The 23,583-nt window shown below is 45.8% G+C and overlaps 1 protein-coding gene across 1 annotated transcript in view; it reads right to left on the bottom strand.

Annotated features, from left to right (window-relative positions):
* Positions 1–670: 670 nt before the first annotated feature.
* THBS4 (thrombospondin 4) overlaps positions 671–23,583 on the bottom strand; it is a 40,757-nt gene continuing 17,844 nt past the window's right edge. The window contains exons 4-22 of the mRNA XM_063083711.1: positions 22,942–23,050; positions 22,450–22,532; positions 22,106–22,157; positions 21,672–21,883; positions 20,042–20,179; positions 17,632–17,700; positions 15,463–15,615; positions 12,181–12,285; positions 11,803–11,910; positions 11,375–11,534; positions 9,914–10,032; positions 8,984–9,036; positions 6,226–6,419; positions 5,068–5,246; positions 4,478–4,526; positions 4,196–4,392; positions 3,375–3,547; positions 1,397–1,536; positions 671–894 (exon numbers count right to left, since the gene is read on the bottom strand). Of these exons, the coding sequence (XP_062939781.1) occupies positions 833–894; positions 1,397–1,536; positions 3,375–3,547; positions 4,196–4,392; positions 4,478–4,526; positions 5,068–5,246; positions 6,226–6,419; positions 8,984–9,036; positions 9,914–10,032; positions 11,375–11,534; positions 11,803–11,910; positions 12,181–12,285; positions 15,463–15,615; positions 17,632–17,700; positions 20,042–20,179; positions 21,672–21,883; positions 22,106–22,157; positions 22,450–22,532; positions 22,942–23,050 (2,355 nt within the window). The 3' untranslated portion in view covers positions 671–832. The remainder of the gene's footprint in view (positions 895–1,396; positions 1,537–3,374; positions 3,548–4,195; positions 4,393–4,477; positions 4,527–5,067; positions 5,247–6,225; positions 6,420–8,983; positions 9,037–9,913; positions 10,033–11,374; positions 11,535–11,802; positions 11,911–12,180; positions 12,286–15,462; positions 15,616–17,631; positions 17,701–20,041; positions 20,180–21,671; positions 21,884–22,105; positions 22,158–22,449; positions 22,533–22,941; positions 23,051–23,583) is intronic.

Below are 23,583 nucleotides of genomic sequence, written 5' to 3'. Positions count from 1 at the left end.
TGCCATGTACATGCAGCTACTGGTACAACCATAGTTAGAACATGTGTTGTGAGCAGCTTGTGGAGTGTAGGAGGGCTTATGTAATCTATTGTTCTTACTACTTAGGAGGCATTCATTCATTCCTTCTTCATTTATTCATTCAACAAACATGCATTAGCTGTCTACTATGTGACAGGTACAGTGGGGATACTGATTATAAGACATGATCCTTTATTTTCAGTAAGCTTACATTTCACTAGGGGGAGCCAAATATATAAATAAGCATAAGAATTGTGTTGAAGGTGCCCAAACTGAAGTCTGTGGAAGGCATGTGGGGGGTGGGGGGAGAGTTTCAGAAAGAATTGGACAGATCTGCCTCAGGATTGGTGAGAGAAAGTCTTCTCTGGGAAGGTGCCCCTGAGCATCTGTTTCTGAGACTCCTGACCCAGAATAAGGAGGCTGCAGAGGCGAGCACAGAACTGTTAGGCTTTTTGTATGAAGCTAATTGGGGTGACCCCAGTTGACCTTTGGCCTGGGCCTTCTGATTCATGTGCATGCTCAATCTCACTGACTACCTGGTCTGAGGAAGAAAAAAAAAAAAGATCACCTGCAAGTTCAATTAGGATCCCTCAGAGAACAACATATACCATCAAAGCTTGAGCAACACATAAGCAATGGCTGGGTAACACAGTTTTTAGAAATAATCTCTTCTCCTTTATTGCCACATTCATATAAAAAGTTTTGATATATTTGGGCTGGTAAAAAGCCACAGTGTATATAAAGAAAATTGTAGGAAGTTTAAAAATATATGGTTTTAGTGTTTGGAAAAGCACTTAAGGATTGCTTCATCGTCTTAATTATCCAAGCGATCGAAATTCTGGGTTTGAAACTCTTGGAAGTCCTCTGGGATGGTGTCTGCAACAAGAGTGGGCACAGGGAGGTTAGTTAGGAAGGCTCCTTCCACCCGGCATCCTGTCCATTCCCTGCCGCACAGGTGTCTTGTAGGGGGCGCTGACAGCCTGCCCAAGAGGCCTGCAAGGCCCCGCAGCCATTTTCCACTTTAGGCTGCTTTGCAAATTGTTGGCTAAAAGCCCAGGAGTGCTCATTCACAGGCCTAAAGAAAAGTAGCAGGCAGAGTGGATTTTGAGTCTGTGATTATGTTTGAGCTGTATGAAAATAAAGGCTGCCTGTAAATTAAACCTGACAATTTCTCACTTGAACCCCAACCCCAAAGCCAAGCAGTTAAATTATGTGGGTCTCAATCTTCACATCTATATAATAGGAAAAATGAGATCTGCTTTTTACTTCTGTTACTTGGATTTTAGTGAGTATGTGGCATGAGCTTTGGGCTTTTAGGAGAGGCATTATTTCATTAATTCTAGGAGTAAGATGATGCAGTAACAAGAATGTACGTTACCATTGCAGCGATACTTGAGGTTGGACCAGATGATGTTTTCCTGAGAGAAGCAGAAAACTCCAAGTCGGCCTCCACGCATAGTGGTGTCTATGGTGACTCCAGAGTCGGCCACCAGCTCAGAGCCTTCATAAAATCGCACCCTGCAGACCACACAGCCAGAGCGGGTCTCCGTGAAACCCAAGCCAGGGGGAATGCTCACCGTGAGAGTCGGGGGTCCCATTTCTTACACCCCTGTGCCTTTACCCTGTTTGATACTCCAGTTCTCACTGACCCGGATTGCGCTCTAGCTGTTCCCCCTTCCCTACTAGATTGGAAGCTTCCTGAGGGCAGGGACCATGTGTCCGTATCTTCTGCACTTCTCTCTTTCAGAAGACACAATGTTGGGCATAGAATCAAACTTGACAGATACTAGCTGATGAGTCTTTAAAAAGAAATAGGTTGATGTTGTGAATGAGAGAGAGGCTTTGTGACTTCATCGTCTTGTGAGTTACTTTGGTTATCATGCTTCTGCTTTTCCTTAGGCCTGATTTATGTCATTTGGTGGAATCTCAGAGCAATGATTCTCAACAGGAGACAGCACTTCCTGAGCAGGATTTTAAGAAATCTTTGAGGACACTTTTGGTTGTCACTGTGGCACTGAGTGACACAAGCCAGGGATGCTGGATGGCTTATGATACCCTTCAGAGAACAATCAGAACTTGTCCTGCATCCCACACACTTTTGGAGAGCTCCTCCAGACACCTGAATAGGTGAAGAGCCTATTTTTAATTATTGGGGCCTACAAGCTAACTCCTTTTTACTTATGAATATCAAGTGTATTTTGCACTGATTTTAATGTAAACAACATTGTCATAGTTAAGTCACCAACACAACAATCTGTAGTAGAACATCTCCTTCACAGTGATTCTAGGTATGGATGCAAGTATCTATTTCATTTTGGCTTCTGGTGTGGTTGTGCTCAAGTATTTATTTTGTTATAAATTAATTTATTCTTATTTCTTTATTATATTGTTAGAGCTCAGATTGGTCTTCTAAAATTCTATGTGTAGGCAGGTTACATTTTCTGATTTCATTTTGGGACAGAAGAGGGGGCATTTCAAATATTTGTTATAAAAAAAGGGGCATTGGGATTAATAGGGCTGAGAACATGATCATCTTATTTTGAGGTAAACAGAGTACACTTGACATGTCATAAAAAAGAACAAAATATAAATCAGCCCCCACGAGATTCTTTTTTCCACTGGGCCGCTTTTCTGCCCTGGTCAGGAGCATGCAATCAGAACTCCTTCCTAAAGGTACTACATAAGCTGGTGTGGCTATTGATCTGCAAGCTGGACGAAGGAAAAAGTAAGTACACTGTCTCAGTTTCAAAGATGTGGCCCTAAGCCACCTGACTCCTGAGAATACTTTTTAAAAAGTCCTATAAAGAAGGCAGGTTACATTGGCTTGCCTCATGACCAGTTCATGCTACATGTAGTACATGCCAGGTGTTGTGCTAGGCACTGGGAAACCAAGGTAAAATAAGACACAGGTGTTGCCCCCCTAGAGTTCATGGTCCAGTAGGGAAGACAGACTGTGAGGGACTCGGGGCACTCAGTGTGAAATACACACTAATAAGGGATTGCATAGGGCCCTGAAGAGTCACAGGGGAGGGTGTGGGCAAGAGACCCAGCCTCACCTCTTACCCCACAGCGGTCAGCACGTCCACTCTCAGGCTTCTGAAGAGCATGGCAGAAGGGCACCGACATTCAAGTGTACCAGTGCCCCAATGCTGAGGCCTCCCCCTGAAGGTCCTTCTGTCCCCACTTTGGCCCTACTGTCCACCGAGTCGGTCTGAGCCTGAGTGTCTTCTCCCTCACCTCTTTTCTGGGAGCCTGTGGTCACGGAAATCCTGGCATGTCCTTGAGGACTACCCTAGGTCAGGCCTGCGCAGGGAAGCGAAGCCTCTGGGATGCAGGATGTGGTGTGCTTTGCTTACCTGATGTAGCCCACCTGGGGCCTGTGCTGCAGGAACCAGCGGTAGGACACCTTGTCCTTCCAGCCCACGTTCCTGGAGTCCTTCCACAGCAGCCTGACCTGGTCGCTGGTGTCCCCCGTGTGCCACAGGGAGTTCCGGAGATGCTCCCCTGGACCTGTCTTAGACTTCACAGCCTGGACAATGACACAAGCAAGGTTTTAGAGCAGGATGCACAGACCACCCTTCCTGCTTCCTGGATCTGAGGTCAGTTCATGGTTATAATCTGGCTGCCTTGGATTCAGACAAAAGCATAAACACTTCATAAATGCACTTAAATGTCATTTCAACTGAGATGACTCCCAACCCTTCAGTACTAAGCATTGGCCTGCTCCCATTCCACGTTTTTTCCTGCTGTAAATCCATGACTCCCCCATTTGCTCAGTGAGGACTTGCACCAAATGTCGGGCTACTGAAGTCTGCCTTCTGTCTTAGCAGAAGTGACGCAAGTAGCCCATCAACCCTCCTGTATAAAGTTGGCCCCATCAATGAAATGCATTAGCCAGTTTCCAACACAGTGTGCCTGAAGATGCACCCCAAACCTTCCCCACATCCCTGACCCCACTTGGGATGAAATTCCCACCATCAGAGTCACCCACAGGTTAGAACATAAGAAGGGATGAAAGCAAGGCCCTCTGTCAGCTCTAGTCTTCCCTGACTTGAACATTAGCACAAATGCACCAATTTCTTAGAGTAACTAAGTGCCATGCGGGAGAATATGGAATTTAAAAGGAGGGTGAAGGGCACAGAAGCAAGGGAGATGAGTGACTTCAAACCACCAATACCTTGAGTTGAATGCCAGGTTCTGCAACAGCTCGGAATGGCGTGGCCTGCCAGTACGTCTGCTCCGTCTGCTTCCACATGACCACGTAGAAACTGGAGCTGTCTTGATAACCAAAGATAAATCCTGCATAGTCATCGTCTGTCTGGGTATTTACATGGAAGGTGCCTTCGAAGTCAACTCCGTTAAAAGCTGTGTACCCTGTAGAGATCAGACAACATTAGAAAAATAAACCATCCTAGTAGCTGGAAGAATTCTATGAGTGGTAATGGGGCCCTGGACATACCCACTGCCAAGCCAGGATCACTGTTCATGGTCTGCACAATCTCCATGCCCTGCAGAGACAGTTGAGAGAGTTTAGAACAGTCTTGAGGAGGGCTCAGCAAACTCAGGGTGCCCAGAACCTCATGCACCATGAGTGAGTGGCCAGTGACATCTGACCTCCATGAAAAGATTTAAATAAACCCTTAATCAGGGAATGTACAGCATACACTTCTGTAGAATGTGATCTGCTCTGTGACCCTGGAAAGTCTACCAAGCCTCTCTGTGCCTTCCTTCCTTAGTTATACACGGGGAGGGCACGCAGGAGGCAGTCTATTGGAGAGATTAGGAGCATGGGCTCTAGGATCAAACTGCCCGGGTCCCAATTCCAGTTATCTCAGCCACTTACTGCAGTGCTACCGTGAGCAGTCATTAATGCTTTATGGGACTTGATTTCATCATCTGTAAAAAAGGGCATAATGAAAGTTCTTTGTCGTAGGGCTAGTGTGAGGAACAAATGTGACATGAACAGTGCCTGACTCGTAGTCAGCACCTTTAATGTTGCCTACTGCTGTCAGAGGCAAAGCTGAGCACTGCCAGCTACATGACACTCACCTGGTTCAGGACCACCCAGTTGGGATCAATCTGGGCATCCCCTTCAGGATCCAGGACCACGGTCTGGTAGGCCCTGAAGTCAGTCAGGGTGACCTCCGCATTCTCCGGGCAGACATCAATCCGATCAATGACCTGGTCTTGGTCAAAGTCAGTCTCACAGATGTCTCCCACCCCATCACCTGTGAAGGGCGGAGAAAGGACAGGGGCTCAATAATGCCCATGCCCACCACCACTCCTCGACAGAGAAAGGGGGCTGGGCAAGGAACATAAAAAAAGCCCGAGCTGCCACCTCCAGGGCTCCGATTTTCAACCAGTGTTGGAAGAGCCCTGGGAACTGTCGTGTCTGAGCTACCTGGGCCCCATCCTGGAAGTCTTGAGATGGGCGACCAGGCCAGCCCTCAGAGGACATCCAGAGCTTCTTGTAAGATCAGTTTGAACAGTTGCCCTCCCCTCTCTCCCCAGAGACTTCTTATTACATACAGGTAGGTTCAGCATCTTAAGCCTGACTTTATATTAGCAAATGGCTGCAGCACTTTCTGGACTATGGTGTGTAAAAGGCAGGGGAACTATCATTGTTACCAGAATATCTCTAAGACGGTAACTTCTGGTGGCCCCTGGGCTGATTGTGGCTCACAAGAATGTTTTGTTCAGCTGACGCAATGACACTGAAACATTTGAATTTGCATCGCTGTGGATGGGCACGCCCTCTCCAGGTCACTATGGTCCCACCAGTCTGTGCTGTCTCATACCTGCTCTGGTGCACACATTTCCTCATGTGCCTGGCCCTGTGGGCATCTGGGATTGTGAACCCACCCACACCATATCTGCTCTGCATTCTCTCTCCCCTCCCTCTTCTTCTCCAGCCTCCCAGTGAAAGGAGCAGGTGAGACAGCCAAGCAGCTCTCCAAGGCCCCTGGGAACTATGCTGTGGCAGGTGGCTGCTCCCCTGCCCTGTTGAGCTCACCCCAGGGCTGCTCAGGAAAAGGTGAGCTCAGCTCAGTGGAGAAGCTGGGTTAGGAGAAGCAAGGCCCTCTGTCGGCTGATGGGAGGAGGGGATGCTGGGGATGCTCTGAGTCAGTGCCCTGGGACAGGTGTGCCCCATGTGCCTGGCCGAAGGGAGCTGGGGGTTCCCTGCAGCCCTGGGCTGAGCCCCCTTACTGTTGCTATCCTCCTGAGCTGGGTTGGGCACTAGCCGGCAGTTGTCCGGTCCAGGGGGCAGCAGGTCTGGGATGCCATCATTGTCGTCGTCGTCGTCACACTCATCACCAATTCCATCCTTATCGGTGTCCAGCTGGGCACTGTTAATGACGGTGGGGCAGTTGTCTGTGCTGTCCTGGTGCCCATCTCCATCACTGCGGGAGAAAGGAGAGCTGGCTTGGACCGCAGTTCAGCAGGGACAGGAAACATCCATTCTCAGGAAGGAGTCTGTGTTTGGGGTTTCTACTAGGCTTGGTTTTTTAACAAACCCACTAGGGTCGTTTCCTTAGATAAAGCTGCCCTGTGGGCTTCAGAGACAATTTTCCCACTTCTCCAACCTCTTGAAACAAGTGAGTCATTTCCTCCTCAAAAGATAAGGGTCTATTTCTGTGATGTGTGACGAGATGCTCCTATCGGTCCCTGGGGACTGCTAGATGATACCTGACCCAGAGGATGGATGAAGGGAACAGAGCAAGGGGCAGTGGAGCCAGGTGGCCTCAGGGTGAATTCCGGCTCAGCCACGGAGCAGCATGTGACCTTGGCCATGATACTTGACCTCTCTCTGACTCAGTGCCCTCATCTGTCAAATGGGGATAATAACAGTACCCACCTCGTTATGAAGATTCAGTGATTAAAGTGACCAGAATTCTGCATATTAAATGATAGTATATGAAAAAGCACTTCTTCAGTGCCTGACTCATGGGAAGCCCTGCAGTGTTTTCTGTTATGTTGCTGCTCTTCACAGCCCTGGGCCAGTGGGCCAGAGGGGCCTCAGACCTGAACGCCATGGGGAGAGTGGTAGAGACAGAGCCGCCCCTTCCCGAGAGGAGCCCTGCAGGCTGCGCTCAGTGCTGGTCTACAGGACTTCTTAGAATGCTCACTCTCTGTGCATCTCACTCTTCTTCTTTCCAGGCCGAAGGGCCACCCAGGGGTCTGCACTATCTGCAAGGTTTCCCTGAGTACGCTGAGACCTCACAGGGCTGCTCCGATTCACAGCAGACACTCCTTTCACCCTGTCGCACCTGCAGCCTGTCCTGGGCCAAGAACTGCCCCTATCCCCTCTAGGAAAGGACGTGGCAGGGCAGCCAGGGACCAGTCCATGCCCTGCAGGCCACACTCTCCAGATGGGTACAGGGGGATAGAAGGGGCCCAGTAAAGTCAGGCCAACCTGGACAAGCAGAAGGTGACATGGCTCAAACAGCAGAAGCCCTGTGCCTGCAGCAAGGCTGCTTATTAAGACAGAAGATTGAGCTATTTCCATTAGCAGCCATTCTATATAGCCCTGAACATTATGCAAAAACAAGCAGTTCCTGTCCTCCCCAAGGTTCAAGTTTGTGGGAATTAAAATGTAGCAGGATGAATCATTTGTTTCAGGCAAATATCTAGAGGCAGGGGGGACAGGCTATTTTAGAAACTACTGTAGATGGTAATCAAGTGCAGGATGACCTGCCAGGGAACAGGCTTGATGTGCGTCACTTAGGGCGGTCGGCGGCGTGGCAGTCCCACCTTCCGCTCGGAATCAGAGCGATTCTATCGCCGACTCGTCCCTCCTAGTGCTGTGATGCCAATAATAACACAGCGCCATTTTTTCATGTCACCTGAGGGCCAGCACTGTGCTGGGCGCGTTACCTACGTTATCTTGAATTTTCATCATAAGCTGGGAGATGTGTTGAATTATCTCTACTAGGCAGATAAAGAAGTTGAGACGCCAAGAGATTGGGGAGTATGTCTTAAGTTCACTTGGCTAGTATGTATTTTGCAGCAAGGACACAGAGCAGAATGCAGGAGATGAGACCTCATAGGAGCTGTTCTTGAGCAAGGTTTGGGTCAAGAACTGGTGTCTCTAGGGCATCCTCTGATCCAGGTGATAGAAGGGAATACCTGAGTCTATGTCTCTCTGTCTCTCCCTGCTTTTCCTTTTAGAATCCTTTCCATCTCATCCCTGTCCTGGCTGCTTCTATAAGGATTCTCTAGGGAGATAAAGGGCCATGGACTGCAGGTGCCTCTAGAGTCAAGTGGCACGTGTCTGTGTTTTTGGTGATCTTCCTGCAGCATCTTCTCCAACTCTGTGTCTTAGTGTAGGGCTCCATTGTGTTGGGCTGGGGGGATTGACAGAATTCATGTGCACAGAAGAATTACACTCAAATATGGAAAACTGAATAAAAAGATTTCAAGGACAATGAAATCCCTCAGCAAACTGACAACTTTCCATTTTGGGATGATAATGAAGTTTTCCAAAGTTGAAAGAGTATAACAATAAAAAAGCTAGTATCTATTGTGTGCTATGTATATAACAGAGACCATAATTAGTACTTTTCATGGATTAACTCAATCTTCACAATAGTCCTGTGAGTGAGATCTACAATCATCCCCATTGCATAGAGGAGAGGATTGAGGCACTGAGAGATTAGGTAACGTGCCTAAGGTTAGCCAGTTCTAAGAGAAGGAGCTGGGATTAACATGTAGCTGTCCCGTTCCAGAGACCATCTGTGAAGCAGGATTCTATACTGTCTCTTCTATAAGAGACCCCACTTGCTGGAGTGCCGACTGGCCCCTCCTGACACTGTCACTCCCTACACAGAACTTTCAGGGAGGTCCCACTAACAGCCCAATCTACCCAGAGAGATCCCAAAGCACGGTAGCAGCAGAAAGCTCTGAAAGTCAAAACTTTCTCTGGATTTTTGCATCTGGCCCTCTGCAGCTGGGAGACGTGTCATACCTGTCCTGATTGGTGTCACAGGAGTCCCCAACCAGATCATTGTCCACATCAGACTGCAAAGACAACAGAACACATTGTTATTCATCCCTGGTCCTGCACGTACAGAATGTTCCAAAGGCGGCAGACCTGGCCCATCATCACTGGATTTTAGGAATTATTTCTCTGGAACTGGGATGGTGTAAAACTGCAAAAGGACAACACCATATTGGTGTAGGCACAATGCTGAATTTCCAGAAAAGCCTTCTAAAATATCAAGCTACATGGATGGGCTGCCTACACACCAGATGAGCTGATTGGAAAGGGTGCTACGGTAGCACGGTGGCAGGTGGAGACATGGAACTCTGGCATGGGTCGGAGCAGAGCCAGCCAATGGGCAGGGGGACAAGGCAAATTGATTTTGCTTTGCTTCTGCAATTTGGAATTGAGCCAAATTGGTGAGTGAGTCACAGAGGACAGTCAAGACTCCCCCCACTCAGGGCTTTCAAAATAAATGACACATCAAACCCAATTATCCAGACAGGGAGGGGGAGTGAGAAGAGAAATCAACATATCACTGAACTTAATCTGAAATGTCCGTACATAGGCTGCGTAGGGGTTTGGGTTACAGGCACAGAGGCTGTCAATGGTTAGCTTTCATATTCCATTCTCCTTTCAGCAGAAAAAACTTGTTTTTGGCATCATGAAGCTCCTGTTACTAACCTTGTAGGCACTCGACAGCCTGTGAAATTAGTCCCAAGGGTCTCAGATCTCCTGTGGAGTTTGTCCCCTCATCATCAGGCCCACTATGTGTCATTTCTCCACCTCTGCTTGTGATGTAAGAGGCAACAGCAAAGAAGTGGCCGGCGGGCTCTTCTGTTTCTCTAGATGCTTAAATGAGCCTTTGCACAGGGGAGTTCAGCCTAGCATCAGAATTCCCCTGAGCCTACTAACCTGGTTAGGGTTGCTGACATCAGGACAGCTGTCACAGGCGTCCCCCACACCATCACCATCCTTGTCCTGTTGGTTGTGATTAGAAACTTTTGGGCAGTTGTCCAAAATGTTTTTTATTCCTGCAAGAAAGGAATGCTGCCTTGAGCCAGGGGAACATCACACATGGGGATGGAATGCTGGCTTCCAGGTGCTGTAGAGATCAGGCCTGGGGTGAGCTGCTTACACCCAGCTATTGTCACAGAGCCACTACTCCTTTCAGCAGCCATCTGCAGGCAACTTGCAAGGATGGATTCTGGGAGACTTTAAAATGAACAGCTCTTGGAGGCATTCACCCACTGAATGCTAATTTGTTGAAGATGTCAAGGGCTATGACAACAGCCAGAGGAGGGGGTCATGATGGCTGCTAGCTGGGCTGACCCTGGAGAGGAGGACATTGTGGGTGTCTGAGCTATGCCAGGACCCAAGGGCTCCAGGCAGTGGTGTGCTGGAGCCAGCTCATTGAGTCCCTCTCTTCCCAGTTTTGCATTCAGTTATGTCATACTGATAGCTTGAAATCAGTGATGAAGGGAGTAGTTACATTGTGGAAACTGGCAGATGCTACAAATCAGAGCTTTCTTTGGTTTGTTCCATTGAGCTGGTTTACAGCACACCACTGGATCTGGGTCAGCAGTTGGGCTCATAGAGGGGGAGGTCATGTTTTAGGGAGGTGTGGACACTCTGGAATAGGGTGAGTGCATGTTTGGGGGGCGGTATTTCCAAAAGAATTTTCCTTCAAAGCCCTGTGATGTGTTTTTCAGACACTATGTATTTTTCAGCCTGTCCTGTAATGACAGCCATCTATGTGCTACAGGACCTAGACAGGAACAAATGTCCTCCCTCAAGTCCTGTGAAGCTCCAGAGCAGGCAAGAGTTGTGTTCCAGGGGTGTCCCTTACATTGACCCCACACTTGGTCCCTGCAGTGGAGTCCCTGGAGCTGAGCAATGCAGCCACCTGCCTCCACAGCCGTTCTGCAACAGGCAGGGGATAGGTGTGTTGCCTGGGAAATACCTAGTTCTCAAGAGGAGCCTGACCCACAGAGTGTAGCACGTGACCCTGCTCAAAGCCCTGTCATTCAGTTCTCCATATCCAGGTCTCTCACATGGGAAAAGGGTGGTAGGGATTGGGGAAAGGTATAATCTGGGAAGGGAGATGCCCTGCCAACACACAGCCCTGACAAGATACTGCTTGAAGGGATCTTGCAAAGTTTCCAGCAATGATATGGAGTCCCAGAAACATCTAGAGCCATTAAATAGGGGAGTGGGCTGCAGAGCCTCCTTCCACAGAAACAAGTCAACCTTGAGCCCTCCAGATGTAGTGAACCACCAGAGCTGGAAGGCCCAGAGTCAGTTTCTACTCTTGACAGAGAACAAGGGCAAAAGGACAAAAGAATGCAAGATAAAAGACCAAGAAGACACACTCACCATCTCCGTCCATGTCATCATCACAGGCATCTCCTTTTCCATCCCCATCAGTGTCTTTCTGGTCATTGTTTAAGACGGTCTGGCAGTTATCACAGGCGTCCCCAAAGGTATCTTTATCACTGTTCCTCTGGTCCACATTGTGAGTCAGGACACAGTTATCCTAACAGATGAGAAGATACAACACTTAGACTTTTACTGAATCCACTTCCCCCATTGTTATGAGTTGTCAGAACCCTGGTGGCCCAAGTTTGTCACTTTTATATTTCAAACATTTGCGAATCTTACAGAATAAGAAGTTGCAGTGCTAAAGGAACGCAGGCATGGAAACTGACATTTGGGATACTTAATTTAAACAGCTGACTTCATGGGCTTCCTTCCATCACCCCCCGTATGTGGCAATTCACAGGCCCTCCCAGCAAAGCAAGTACCTGCTCATTCGGGATCCCATCTCCATCAGCATCATCATCACAAGCATCCCCAATGCCATCTCTGTCTGCATCTTCTTGGCCAGAATTGGGCACATACTTGCAGTTGTCCTAAGGCGGAAACACAGCTCAGAGCAACAACCTACATTAGCCTTAAGTTGAAAACTATTTCTGACCTCAAGACTGACTGTGCCTGCTTGGCTTTATTGTTGATGGCTGTTTTGCCTCATTTGAGATGTGGCTACTTTAAAAATGCAATTTTAAATGGGACCCACAGAAGCTCTACCCCATATAAGATGTGCCTTTGGAAAGACACATATCATTATTATTATTATTATTGTTATGATCATCATTATCATTATTTCTGCTTGCTCTCCTTACCTTCTTGCAGTTCCTGGCAGAGCATGATAGTTCTTCGTCGGGGTAACTGTCGATGTCCACATCCTTTCCACAGACATAGCCATCACCAGCCCAACCAACTGCACACTGTGAAGGGAGAGCCCATGGATGCTGAGCCAGGCAGGGAGGCGGGGGCTGACAAGAGCCCCTGCTTTGCCGATGCGTGCATCCCCAGGAAGGCCTGGAGCCAGACAGCCTTGTGGGTGGGATTTAAAAACTATTTAATTGTATTTAAAAAGAATAATGGTTCAAAATTCAAAAGGTACAGGTGATGTATAGTGAAAACTCTTCTTCCCACTCCCGCTCCTATGGCTCAGGCAACCCGTACTCATGCACACTTGCAGAGATACGCTGTGCACAGACAAGCACATACACATACAGTCTCTTTCTCTTTTTGTCCTTTTACACAATTGGTAGCACTCATATATAGGTATATACTGTTCTGCACCTCAATTTTTTTTTTAACTCAACATTAAATCTTGGAGTACTTTGCATATTACTCCATGAAGATTCATGCCATTCTTCTTCTTTTTTTTTTTTTTTGTCTTTTTCGTGACCGGCACTCAGCCAGTGAGTGCACCGGCCATTCCTATATAGGATCCGAACCCGCGGCGGGAGCGTCGTAGTGCTCCCAGCGCGGCACTCTCCCGAGTGCGCCACGGGCTCGGCCTCATGCCATTCTTCTTAATGGCCACATATGTATCCTACATAAGGCTGTATGAACGTGTCTCAATTAATTCAACCAGTTTCCTACTGGTGGGTGTCAGATTTTTAACATCTTTTCTATTGCAAACAATGCTGCCACAGATAATTCTGGTACAGTTGTCACTCTGCATGTGCGCCAGTTTCATAGCCTAGAATTCCTGGTTCAAAGAGTATCTGTATTTGTAATTTTGAGTTATTGTCAAACCGTTCTCCATATGATTGCCTGATTTATTCTACCATCAGAAATGAATGGATAAGTGGGTGGAGTGGCTTCTGTGGCACCTCCCTGATCATTCTTGAGCCCCAGTCATATCTCCAAATCTAACAGCCTGCTGGATCTACTTCCACCAAAGGAGAAACCCTCCGAGGTGCTTCATCTCCATTCATACTCTTTTAACAGAGAAAGGTTCCCATGGGTGCCGTGCTGGGTCTGTGTGTCTCTCCTTCCCTGGAGATGTCTACCCAAGTATCCTGCCACCAGCTGCAGCTGAGAGTAAGCCTTCATTACCAGCAGAATAGGCATTAAATGACAGGTATTCTCTACCAGACTCTTTACAAACATTCTCTCCTGTCCTTGCAGTGATGCTGCCATATCTCCGTGATCCCATTTTATGGAAGGGTGGAGAAAGCAGAGTGCTGAAGTGCCTTGCCTGAGGTCTCGGAGCTGGGAAAGGAGAGCTGCGATGTGAACTCAAGCCTGTCCCTTTCCAGTGTCTTTTGCCATTCACATTTGGCCCATGCATGCTTGTGAATTCTTTCCCCGAACTCCATATCCTAGTTGGCCTAATTAAGGGATGACTGACACCTGGGAGAAAGAGAACCCTTCCAAGAGAGGTGACCTAGGTGGGAACAGGCTCCAGAGGAGGACAGGCAGAACAAGGTAAGGAAGATGGGAGAAGGGGACTCTGGAGATGACAGGGAGCAGTAAGTGCAGCAGAGTGAGGGCCAAGGGAAAGCGAGCTTTCCGTGCCTCCCTGGTGAAAACGGGTGCTTTCAGACCAGCGACTCCTAAGCTGCCTCTGGCCTGGTCCCAGTCATCCGCGCTCTCCCTCCACACCAGAGAGTTCGACGGCAGGGGTCCCGAGAGCCCTCCTGAAACTCCCCCTGCTCCCTCTCACTGGCTTCGGCAGCGCCCTGGGAAGCTGGAACACTCAGCCATGGGGTATGGTCTTTGACTCATTTTAATAAGGAAAAAAATTTCCTCTAGGAACAAATACATTTTTAATGAGCCATTTTCTGGCAGATTAAATTATTTTAGTAGTCACACCAAGTTTATTAATCCTTTACCATCTGTCGTTGTGCTTTATTACCAATTCAAAAACATATTAAGAGCCCCATCACCCACCATCCCAGGGGAGTCATAATTTGTTCACAGAAAATGAGGATTTAATCATAGATATACACTTGCTTCTCAACGACTGTTTTTTGGTAATAAACATGCCCAACCAACAGGAATTAGGGGAATTGTTGGGTTTTCCCCGTCAAACACAGCATATTCCTTCATCCTGCTCTTGTTAAAGGCTATCTGTACTGACAGAGAGGGCTGACTTTCTTATATTTTTTTCTTTTACTTAGTTTTCTATTATTATCTTTCCTATTTGAAAAGTGATATGCTCCTTGTAGAAAATTGGCATGTGTAAAGATAAAGAAGTCTAAGTCTGAGGTATAAAGAAGAGGGAAAAAGTCTCCCAGAATCCATGCTGCTGCTCCGAGGGGATCACCATGAACCTGTGAATCCCAGACCTGCGGGGCCGCCTGCTGAGGGTCCAGTGCCCTGGGAAGTTAGCAGGACGGGAGCAGCAAGAGTGTGCGGAGTTCTCAGGGACTGAATCCCCGGGGCCTCTGGATCCTAGGCTCTGAGAGTGGACGGCAGGAATGAGCCTTCTTCCCAGAGGGCCCACGACAAGCTCCATGTGAGACCCGTGTCAGGCTGCTACTACCCTCCTCTCTTCCTGGTCTCCTCTTCCCCAGATTGACTGCAGGGCTGGGGAACACACAGGAGAGTGATCACTCACTGAGCTATCCCTGAATCGGGGTGGAGGGGGACACAGAGACGGGTGCCGTCCACCCCCTTCCTCTCACCTGCGGGAGACGGGAGGCTTCTCTCTGAGGGTTTACAACAGCCCCCACCTCAGCACTGCGACCTAGACCCTGGGGTCTTAGGCCGGATTTTGATACTGGAAATCATGAGTGAGGACAATCAGAAATGACAGCAGGTAAGCTTGTAAATTGTACAAACAAGAAGATAGGGTAGAAGGGAAGGAGGCTCCTCCACGTCCCTGCTGCTGCCTTCTGGGGCCCACAGAATATGCTTGGGAGCTGGGGCTGCACCATCCAGGTGCCCAAGGGGATGGTGTCACCCATGGCCAAGAGGGAGAGAAAGGGACCTGATGGACAGAAGGACTTGAGGCTGCTCCCCCACAAAACTGTTCCTATTACATTCCGTGCTTATTTTGATTGTAACATTTTCATTTTTGAGTACTTTTACCCTGAAGCAAGTAGAAAGAGGAGAGGACGGGTGTTTCAGATGGAAGAGGAAAAATGAAGTAAACAACTTACCACACACGTCACGTCCCCCTGCCTCTGTTCGATGCACTGCGCGTTCACACTGCAAGGATTCTGTTCTGGATTTCTGCAGTTGCCTTCAACTTTGCATCCCCTTGTCTGATCACCAGTGTACCCTGGTTTACAAGGCCCGCAGCGATAAGATCCCTGCGAGGACAAAGATAAGATGATGAGCTGGGGGCTCAAAACTGTGAGCAAAGGTCCTCAGGTGGCGTGAGAAGACAGGGAGATGATTTGATTAAAAAGCAAGTTAAGATTTTTTTTTTTATTGTTCCTTTGGCTATTTTACAATTGAATGACAAAGAAACAGGTGCACAGAGAAATGGGTGGCTTGCACGGAAAATTCCTGATGAGGTAGGCTACTATGGAAGAAACCATCAAACGAGCTGTCAGCTCCACTCCAGCGGCACTTCCAGGGCCAGGCAGGACTCTCTTCACCCTTTTTTTAAAACAGCTTTTTAAATGTGTGTGTATATATATTGAAGTGTGTTTTTTATTATTTTTTTCAGCCTTATTGAGGTATAATGGAAAAATAAAATTATATATATTTAAAGTATACATCATGATGATGTGATATATGTGTACAATGTGAAATGATTACCACAGTCAGTTAATTAACACATCCATAGTTACCTGTTTTTTCTTTTTTGTTGAGAATGCTTAAGATCTACTCTCTCAGCAAATTTCACGTATACAATACAGTATTATCAACTATAGTCGTCCCTCGGTATCCATGTATCCCCGGGGGATTGCTTCCAGGACCTCTGAGTATACCAAAATCCACACACACTTAAGTCCCACAGTTAGCCCTCTGTATACGTGGGTTCCACATCCCACGAATGCTGCACTTTCAATCCGCGGTTGGTTGAAAACTCTTCGTGTAAGTGGACCCACACAGTTCAAACCTGTGATGTTCAAGGGTCAACTGTACAGTCGCCATGCTGTACATTAGATCCTCAGACCTTATTCATCTTATGCAGCTTTATTGAGATAAAATTTACATATCATAGGAGCCCCCCACTTAAAGTACACAGTTTAATGATTTTCGTCTCTCACGACCTCTTAATTGCCAAGTCCAAAGGATGCTTTTCAATGACCTTCCTTGTCTATCAGCCCCAGTGGACTCACTCTCCGCTCAGTCCTCGCTTGGCTTCTGCTTTTTTCTTTTGCCCCCTCCTTCATTCTGGGGGTTCCCACTGTTTGGAGTTTTACCCACTGTCTACTTTCTTTCTCTCTGGGTAGCTTCTGTTATGACCTTTATACCAATGTCTCCCAAATCTGTTTCTGCAGACCAGCTTTGTCCTGGTAAAAAGCTAAGCAGCAATAAACCCCCATACATTCCTAAGCAGGATAGCGTTACAGAGAAGAACTCAGGCTCTGCAGCCAGAGTGGAAGTCTTGTGAGATGTGTGACCTTAACCTAATGATGTAACCTTTCTGTGCCTCAGTTTCTTCAGTTTTAAAATGGGAATACAAATAGTGCCTATTCACAGGGCTGTCGTGAGGATTACAATAAGTGACTTAATATTTGTAATGTACTTTTACTTACCAGGAAACTCGGAACCTAGCGGATAAGTAACTTTCCCAGGGACATATGGTAAGTTAGAAACAATCATCCACGGTATCGGTAGTTCTTTTGACAGGCTACTCTGCTATATCCTTCATCTTAGACACAGCTGACAGGAATAAAACCCATATCTGAATGTTTAAATTATAGAACTCCCTAAGTGCTAAGCATTTTGATTTAATACAAATGGCTTTTGAAAAATTTCATGAAAATAAGGAATACTTTTGTGGATTGTGTAGTTACCAGTAAAATACTGAACTATTAATATAAACCAACAAGCTCTTCATATTTTTAAAATACAAGGATAGTAATATTTTATTCAATAGTTATTTTAGAGCCCAATACCACAACTTTGATAGAAGATAAAGAACAAACTTGGCACTTATAAAATTGTCCTTCTATAAAAAATTGCTTATAAACTTACTCGTATATTAAACACTGAATCAGCACAAACTTTTTGCCCTTATTCTGCCAACCAAATATATTATGTCCATGTGTTTTACGTGTGTTTTGGGGTTGTGTTCTATAAACATCCACTCATTTTAATATGTTTTAATAACTCGTTCTGCTTTGATAACATTTGTGAGAAATACATACCAAGGTGTTAGTACAGACAGAGTTGAGAACACATGCTCCATTTTGACACTCATCAATATCAGTGCAGACCTAGTGGAGAAAAGTTTAAAGAAAGTTTAGAGAGACACGCTGCTTAGATAGAAATGCAAATAAATTTTCCTTTGTTTTGATATCTTTGTGTGAAGTGAAAACAAAATTTCAGGTAGAATAGTTATTTTAGCTATCACCCTGTGTTTGCATGGGTCTATAGTTAATCTAATTGCAGATGAGAACTGCCTTCAAGGTGTTTAAAGTTGTGCAGGAAAGACAACTTGTACTATTTATCTGTCCCACAATCTTTCTAGTCAGGAAACTTTTTTATCTTCCTTAGACTCAATGTTCTCCTTCTGTCAGAGGATTCCTCTCTTTCTACAATTCTGGAAAATCCTCAGCTTCCCTCCACTCCTATTCTTTCTTTGGTACTACAATTAGACAAATACTGAACTTTCTTAGTAATATCTTCATTTGACTCTTAACCTTTTGTTTATATTTTCCATATCTTTATTTCTCTGTGCTACATTCTGGATATTTCCTCAGATTCACCTCCCAGCCTTTGAATTCCCTGTTAGCTGTGTCTAATCTGTTTTGCCCATCTGTTGAATTATAAAATTCAATGATTATATTTTTAATGATAAAAGTTTTAGATGGGTATTTCTCTAACTTGCCTGTCTTTTCCACATTGCCCTATTCTTCAATTATGGTATATATTCCTTCTTTTATCTCTTTAGTTTTCTAAACTTATTTTATATCTATCATGTTTCTTCATGATGGTTTCTTCATATAACCACCATTTGGGTTATGAGCATATCTTCAGTAGCCCTGCTTTTGCCTGTGGTCATTCCACTAGCCCTGGATTTTGGAGTGTCTTCACACAGTGCTACGCCTTTGACTTTAGCCAGGGTCCTGGGGATTTTCCTGCCTCAGGGTTGGTTTTTATTTTAGTTTTTTGGCTTGTGTTTCTGCATTGTATGTGTAACAGATTTGAAGCTCATAACTGTACGTGGTACAAGCCTGGAGCTTTGGTTTGTTGTGGGCAATCTTAATTTTTGTCAACCATGTCTCAAAGCTGAAATCAAGCTGTTTTGTTTGTTTCTGAGGGCTACTAAAGTTTTCCATTTCCTTGTAATGGACAGGGTAGTTCTTAGAGGCTCCTGGACTTCTGCAGGGGTGTTAGGTCTTTCTAAAGTTTCAAGACTACGTTTTCTGTATCCACGAAAGTGTTAAAACTCCAGCTTCCACCTCCCATCAGCTGCGGTGCTGTCAGCTTCCATTCACAGTTCCAGTTTTGAGTTCCCTCTTTGTTTCAGGAACTTACACCATTTCCTTTTATTTCTTTTGACCTTGGGATGCATTAAAATTTGTTAAATTTTAGCAAGGTGGCTTCCTTCTGCTTCAGTTCACTCTATCGTATTGTTGGAAATCCACTGGGAAGTGCTCCATACTAGCTTATACCCAGCACCTTCTATTTCATTTTGTCTGTTTTCCTGGGTTTAGTCTTGGAGATTTTGTCTTTAGAGGAGAGGAAGAAAAACTTTGGGTCATTCCTTTAATGTCTTCTTATCATTCTTATGTGTCTAGCTTGCCTCCTTTTTCTAGTCTAAAACATGATGCCCTCCAGAATCCTTTGATAGGCAGCTAGGAAATAATGAACCCCTGCCCTTCTTCAAAGGGAATAATTTCCCCAAGGCAGTAAAATATATTTATAGACCAACCATTTTTAAGGGCTAAAAACATCAAAAAGAATTTCACAGTCAGTCAGTTAAATAATGGCAAGGATATAGTAGAATATTTGGAAATAAATGGAGACTGTCTTGAAGTACTCAAATGCTTTATGGCAATTTATAGCTTATATAAGAGAAAGGGTAGGTTTCCTCAGGGGATTATTTCTACTCTTGAAATCCGCTCATCTCTAAAACAGCTTCCAATTGGCAACAATGATTCTATAAAACTGACCTAATTTTTCAAAGCTTTTATTTGTTTCCCTGATTCTCAAGTTATTCTGCAGGACAAAATGTTCAATGTCTATCAAGAAAATAAATCTGAAACCATGCCACATAGCAGTATTACCCCACTCACTGTTTTTCTAGTGAACCTTTACTATCCCAACGTCACAGCTTCTTCCTTTCTAGACTTTACCAACATACGAGGGTACTTCAGACAAACAAAAAGTTCATGGAAAAATAGAATTGAAAGACAATACGACTCTTCTGATGAACTTTGTGAAGCACCCTTGTATACTCAGGAATGAGTTGAAAAACTTCCTAATTTGTTCATCACGCACCATGACATTCCATATGGCATTGGCTGTTTAAGGAGGTACTGAAGAGGTAGGAACTAATCAAAATTGTTCTGTTAAGATGAAAAATAAATAGAAACCATAACTTCAGCCTACCTGCTTATTTGACTTGGCAAAATTGATCCCTACCCCCTGCACCATGGGCCCTGTGAAGCCCACCGGGCAGGCGTCACATCTGAAGCCAGGAGCCAAGTTCACGCAGCGCACGCCCAGGTAACAGGGATGGTATTTGCACTGGAGACAAAAAAAGTTCAAAGTCTTCAGCCACATGGAGAAAGCACTCTCAAACTTTCCTCCATTTATGCACATGCTTATTTATGCCTTTAACTATTTTTTAGTGGAAATAAATGATAAAAGGAAATAAAAGCTTCCAACTTCATAGTTACCCGGTGAATCTCCAACCTGCACAATCTGGGATTGCCTTTTAGTGGGCTTTACTGTTTTACAGAATAATAGCACATCCAAGTTGAAAGGTCCTACATCTTAACCAGTCTATCTCCTAGTGTAATAAGCTTGCTGATATTCTAATTTGGAATTTACAAATCTCTGTGTTTGAACTGTGTCCCTTTGACCTCTTGTCAACTGGCTGTTAGATGACTCCACTGGCATTAGTGAACCAATCACGCAAATAGAAAGACCTTGAAAAGACAAAGCCAGGGCAGGGGCTTCTTCATTAGGATGTGATCCATCAGGGTCTGTGCCTGCCTTCGTGCCTTACCAAGTTCGTGTCTATTTCAAGGCTCCTGGAGTCTAGGAAATTGGTTCCGATCCTTTTTTAAAACCACTTCAACTAATGTAAAAAACATGATCACTTCCTGCCCTTTCAAAAGGAGGAAAATTCCAGTTCACAGATAAAAACCAAATGTAGTTCTGTGAAACGTGTGCACATGTTTCTACAATTGAGGGATTACTACACCATCTTAACTGCATACTACCAGGGAGAGGTAGTCAAGTGAGTGCCACCATGAGCCCCAGGAGCCCCGTGGGTATCAGTGTGTGACTAAGTTCCCTGCATGCGCCCCCCCCAGTCCCCCACTTCTTTCAGCCTTCCCCTGGCTGGGTGGAAGGGGAAAGGTGCATTTTGGTGGCAGCCTTGCTACCTGCTGTGGACACGCTTTGATACTGAACTATTGGCTGGCTAACCATGGTCTTCAAACAGTCTCTTCTGGTGCTCTGCCAGCCTGTCAAACCGCCCATATTTTCTGGATGTGCACTCTCTGGCTCCATCCCTGGGCACTTTCGGTTGCTCACAGGTTACGGGCCTCCCCAACAGGTCTTGTTGGTGTGAGATTCCTCTCTGCTCTTCTATTTTAGAAAGTCTGAAGAAATCTGTTATAACTCCTGAAACATACCCTTACACAGATCCTCCCCTCCCACATTTGCAAAAGTGTGAAAAAAGCAAAATTGTAACACAAACTGCTTGAGAGAAACAATCAATACAAATGTTGAGTGTAAAGCAGAAATCCAAGCATTGTAGCAACATGGACTGTTACAAGAGTCGGAAACACGGAGAAGAGAAATGACAAACAGCCACAACTCTGTGTCAAGCTCCTTCCCCGGCTCACTGTGGCTCAGGGTCTCCAAGGTTTTATAAGGAAGCAGTTTTTATGGAGCCTGGAGGACAACCCAAGTCATCACTTGGCGGTCAGCTTGGCTTCTTTGTCTATGAGCTGTAGGGTATGGAGCATACTTAGGGAGCCCCTGCCCTGTCTAACTGAACTTGTACCTCATCAATGTCAGAGCAGGTGATCCCGTTTCCTGTGTAGCCCTCAGGACAGGGCCCACACTGAAAGCCATCTCTGGCGTCAGTACATCGGACGCCTCGGAAACATGGGTTGGAGTCACACTGGCGTGTTGGGCGTGTTGGGCGTGTTGGGGGTGCTGGGGATGCTGGAGGCACCAGTGTGCTTGGGGTTGGACACTGTAATCCGAGAGGACCTGAGAAAAACAATAATCCATAGGCTTATTCACAATCAGAAAAACATATAAGATACAAAGTGAAATGCGGTTTCCCAAGAAGTTTCCCAAGTTAGCTCTTCCCTTCCTTCCAACTCTGTGGTCAACCTCCAGAAACCACATTCCACGTAGCCTCACCTCAGGCCCTTCCTTCGGTCTGCATCATCCAACTCAGAATGAGCCAATTACTAGAAAAGAACTTACCACAAGCCTGGCATTCAGATATGGTGTTTCGCAAAAATGTTGTTTCCTTGACCTTTAGAAATAGGAAGGGGGGAAAAGATTGAAAAGTAATACTTGATATACTCCAGAAATGAAAGCAGCCATGTGTAGCCAGCTGTGAAACACATCTCACAGTAGTGCTAAAGCAGCCCCTGAAGGCTCCTGCTCTGCCTGGAGCCCTGGTATCTTTATCCCCATTTCCAGAGCCCTTCTAGCAGAGCCCTGGGGTGGCAGGCTGCACTGGGATGCCTCTCTGCTCCACCAGCTCCTACAGAGAGCGCTCTGATGAGGCTTGAGCTTTTCTGATGATATATCTGGTTTGTTACCTGCTGTCTCAGAAGATCCTTCACCTCTCCCAGTAGCTGGTTTAGTTGTGTCATTTGACCCATGAACTGCTGATTAAAGCCCCCTGCAGGAATAGTAAAAGTAAGGAGTATTAATAGTAAGGAGCATTCAGCCAGTGACAGTCATTTCTAAGTGACTCAAAACCAAATGATTTTCCAGAGGACCATCATGACAAGATGATTCAAAAACCTAGGGTATCTGAATTTCATTTGGGGCAATTTTTCTAATTCACCTAGAACAACAATGATAGTGATGCCACTGGCTAGTCAGTGCAAATTCATGTGACTTATAAAAATGCAAGTGCAGTGAAAACGTTGCTTGCCCTGGACTTTGCACAAAAGCCTGATTTCTGAAGATACGTTCTGTTGGGCTGCCTTGTTGACAGCCCACCTTTCAGTGATGGGACCCAGCCCACTGGAAGGCCTTGGAGTCTGTCTGTGTTGAAGGTGTACAAACTGCACAAGTGACCACACCTGTGCTTGTGGTGGCCAGAGGCTCACTCTGCTGCAGGAAGCAGTCTTGCAGGCTGGCCACCTGGAACAGCGAGCCGTGCACCACCAGCTTCAGTTCTTCCAAGAAATCCTGGAAGAAATCACATTCAGATCACAGATTGCTGACGGCATTCAGAAGCCAATGTACTTGCATACTCATGCTCTTGTCATAATAGTATACTTGTCACTGTATACTTGAACTCTGACATCCTACATAATTTTGTAGGTTCATATTTTTCCTAAAGCCTGCCAGCCCTATCTTTTTGACTGAAGCAAATATGGAAGTAGCCAGTAGCCTAGAGTTCATCAAGGCAGCTGAGAAGGGAAAGGCAGTTTCCCTTCATGGTAAATGAGTTATTTTGTGGCAGGAGACCCTTAAGAATTGTCTGGAATTTGCTTATGGAGTTTAGACTGTAATAATAAGATATCGATCCCAATTTTAAATAATATTGCTTTTAGGATGTTTTGGCTCCAGGTTTTAGCAAAGCCTCTGATTTCCTTGGGCTACGTGAACAAATAAACAGTATCTTCTATGATCATTAGGCAGTTAGCACCATATTTTTACATTATTGGTTGATATCAATCATTCATTGTTAGTCATAAAGGCAATTTCCTCACCAACCC

The sequence above is a fragment of the Cynocephalus volans genome, chromosome 2 (assembly GCF_027409185.1).
Source record: "Cynocephalus volans isolate mCynVol1 chromosome 2, mCynVol1.pri, whole genome shotgun sequence".
NCBI classification, from domain to species: domain Eukaryota; kingdom Metazoa; phylum Chordata; class Mammalia; order Dermoptera; family Cynocephalidae; genus Cynocephalus; species Cynocephalus volans.
This window is presented reverse-complemented; position numbering and strand designations above follow the sequence as displayed.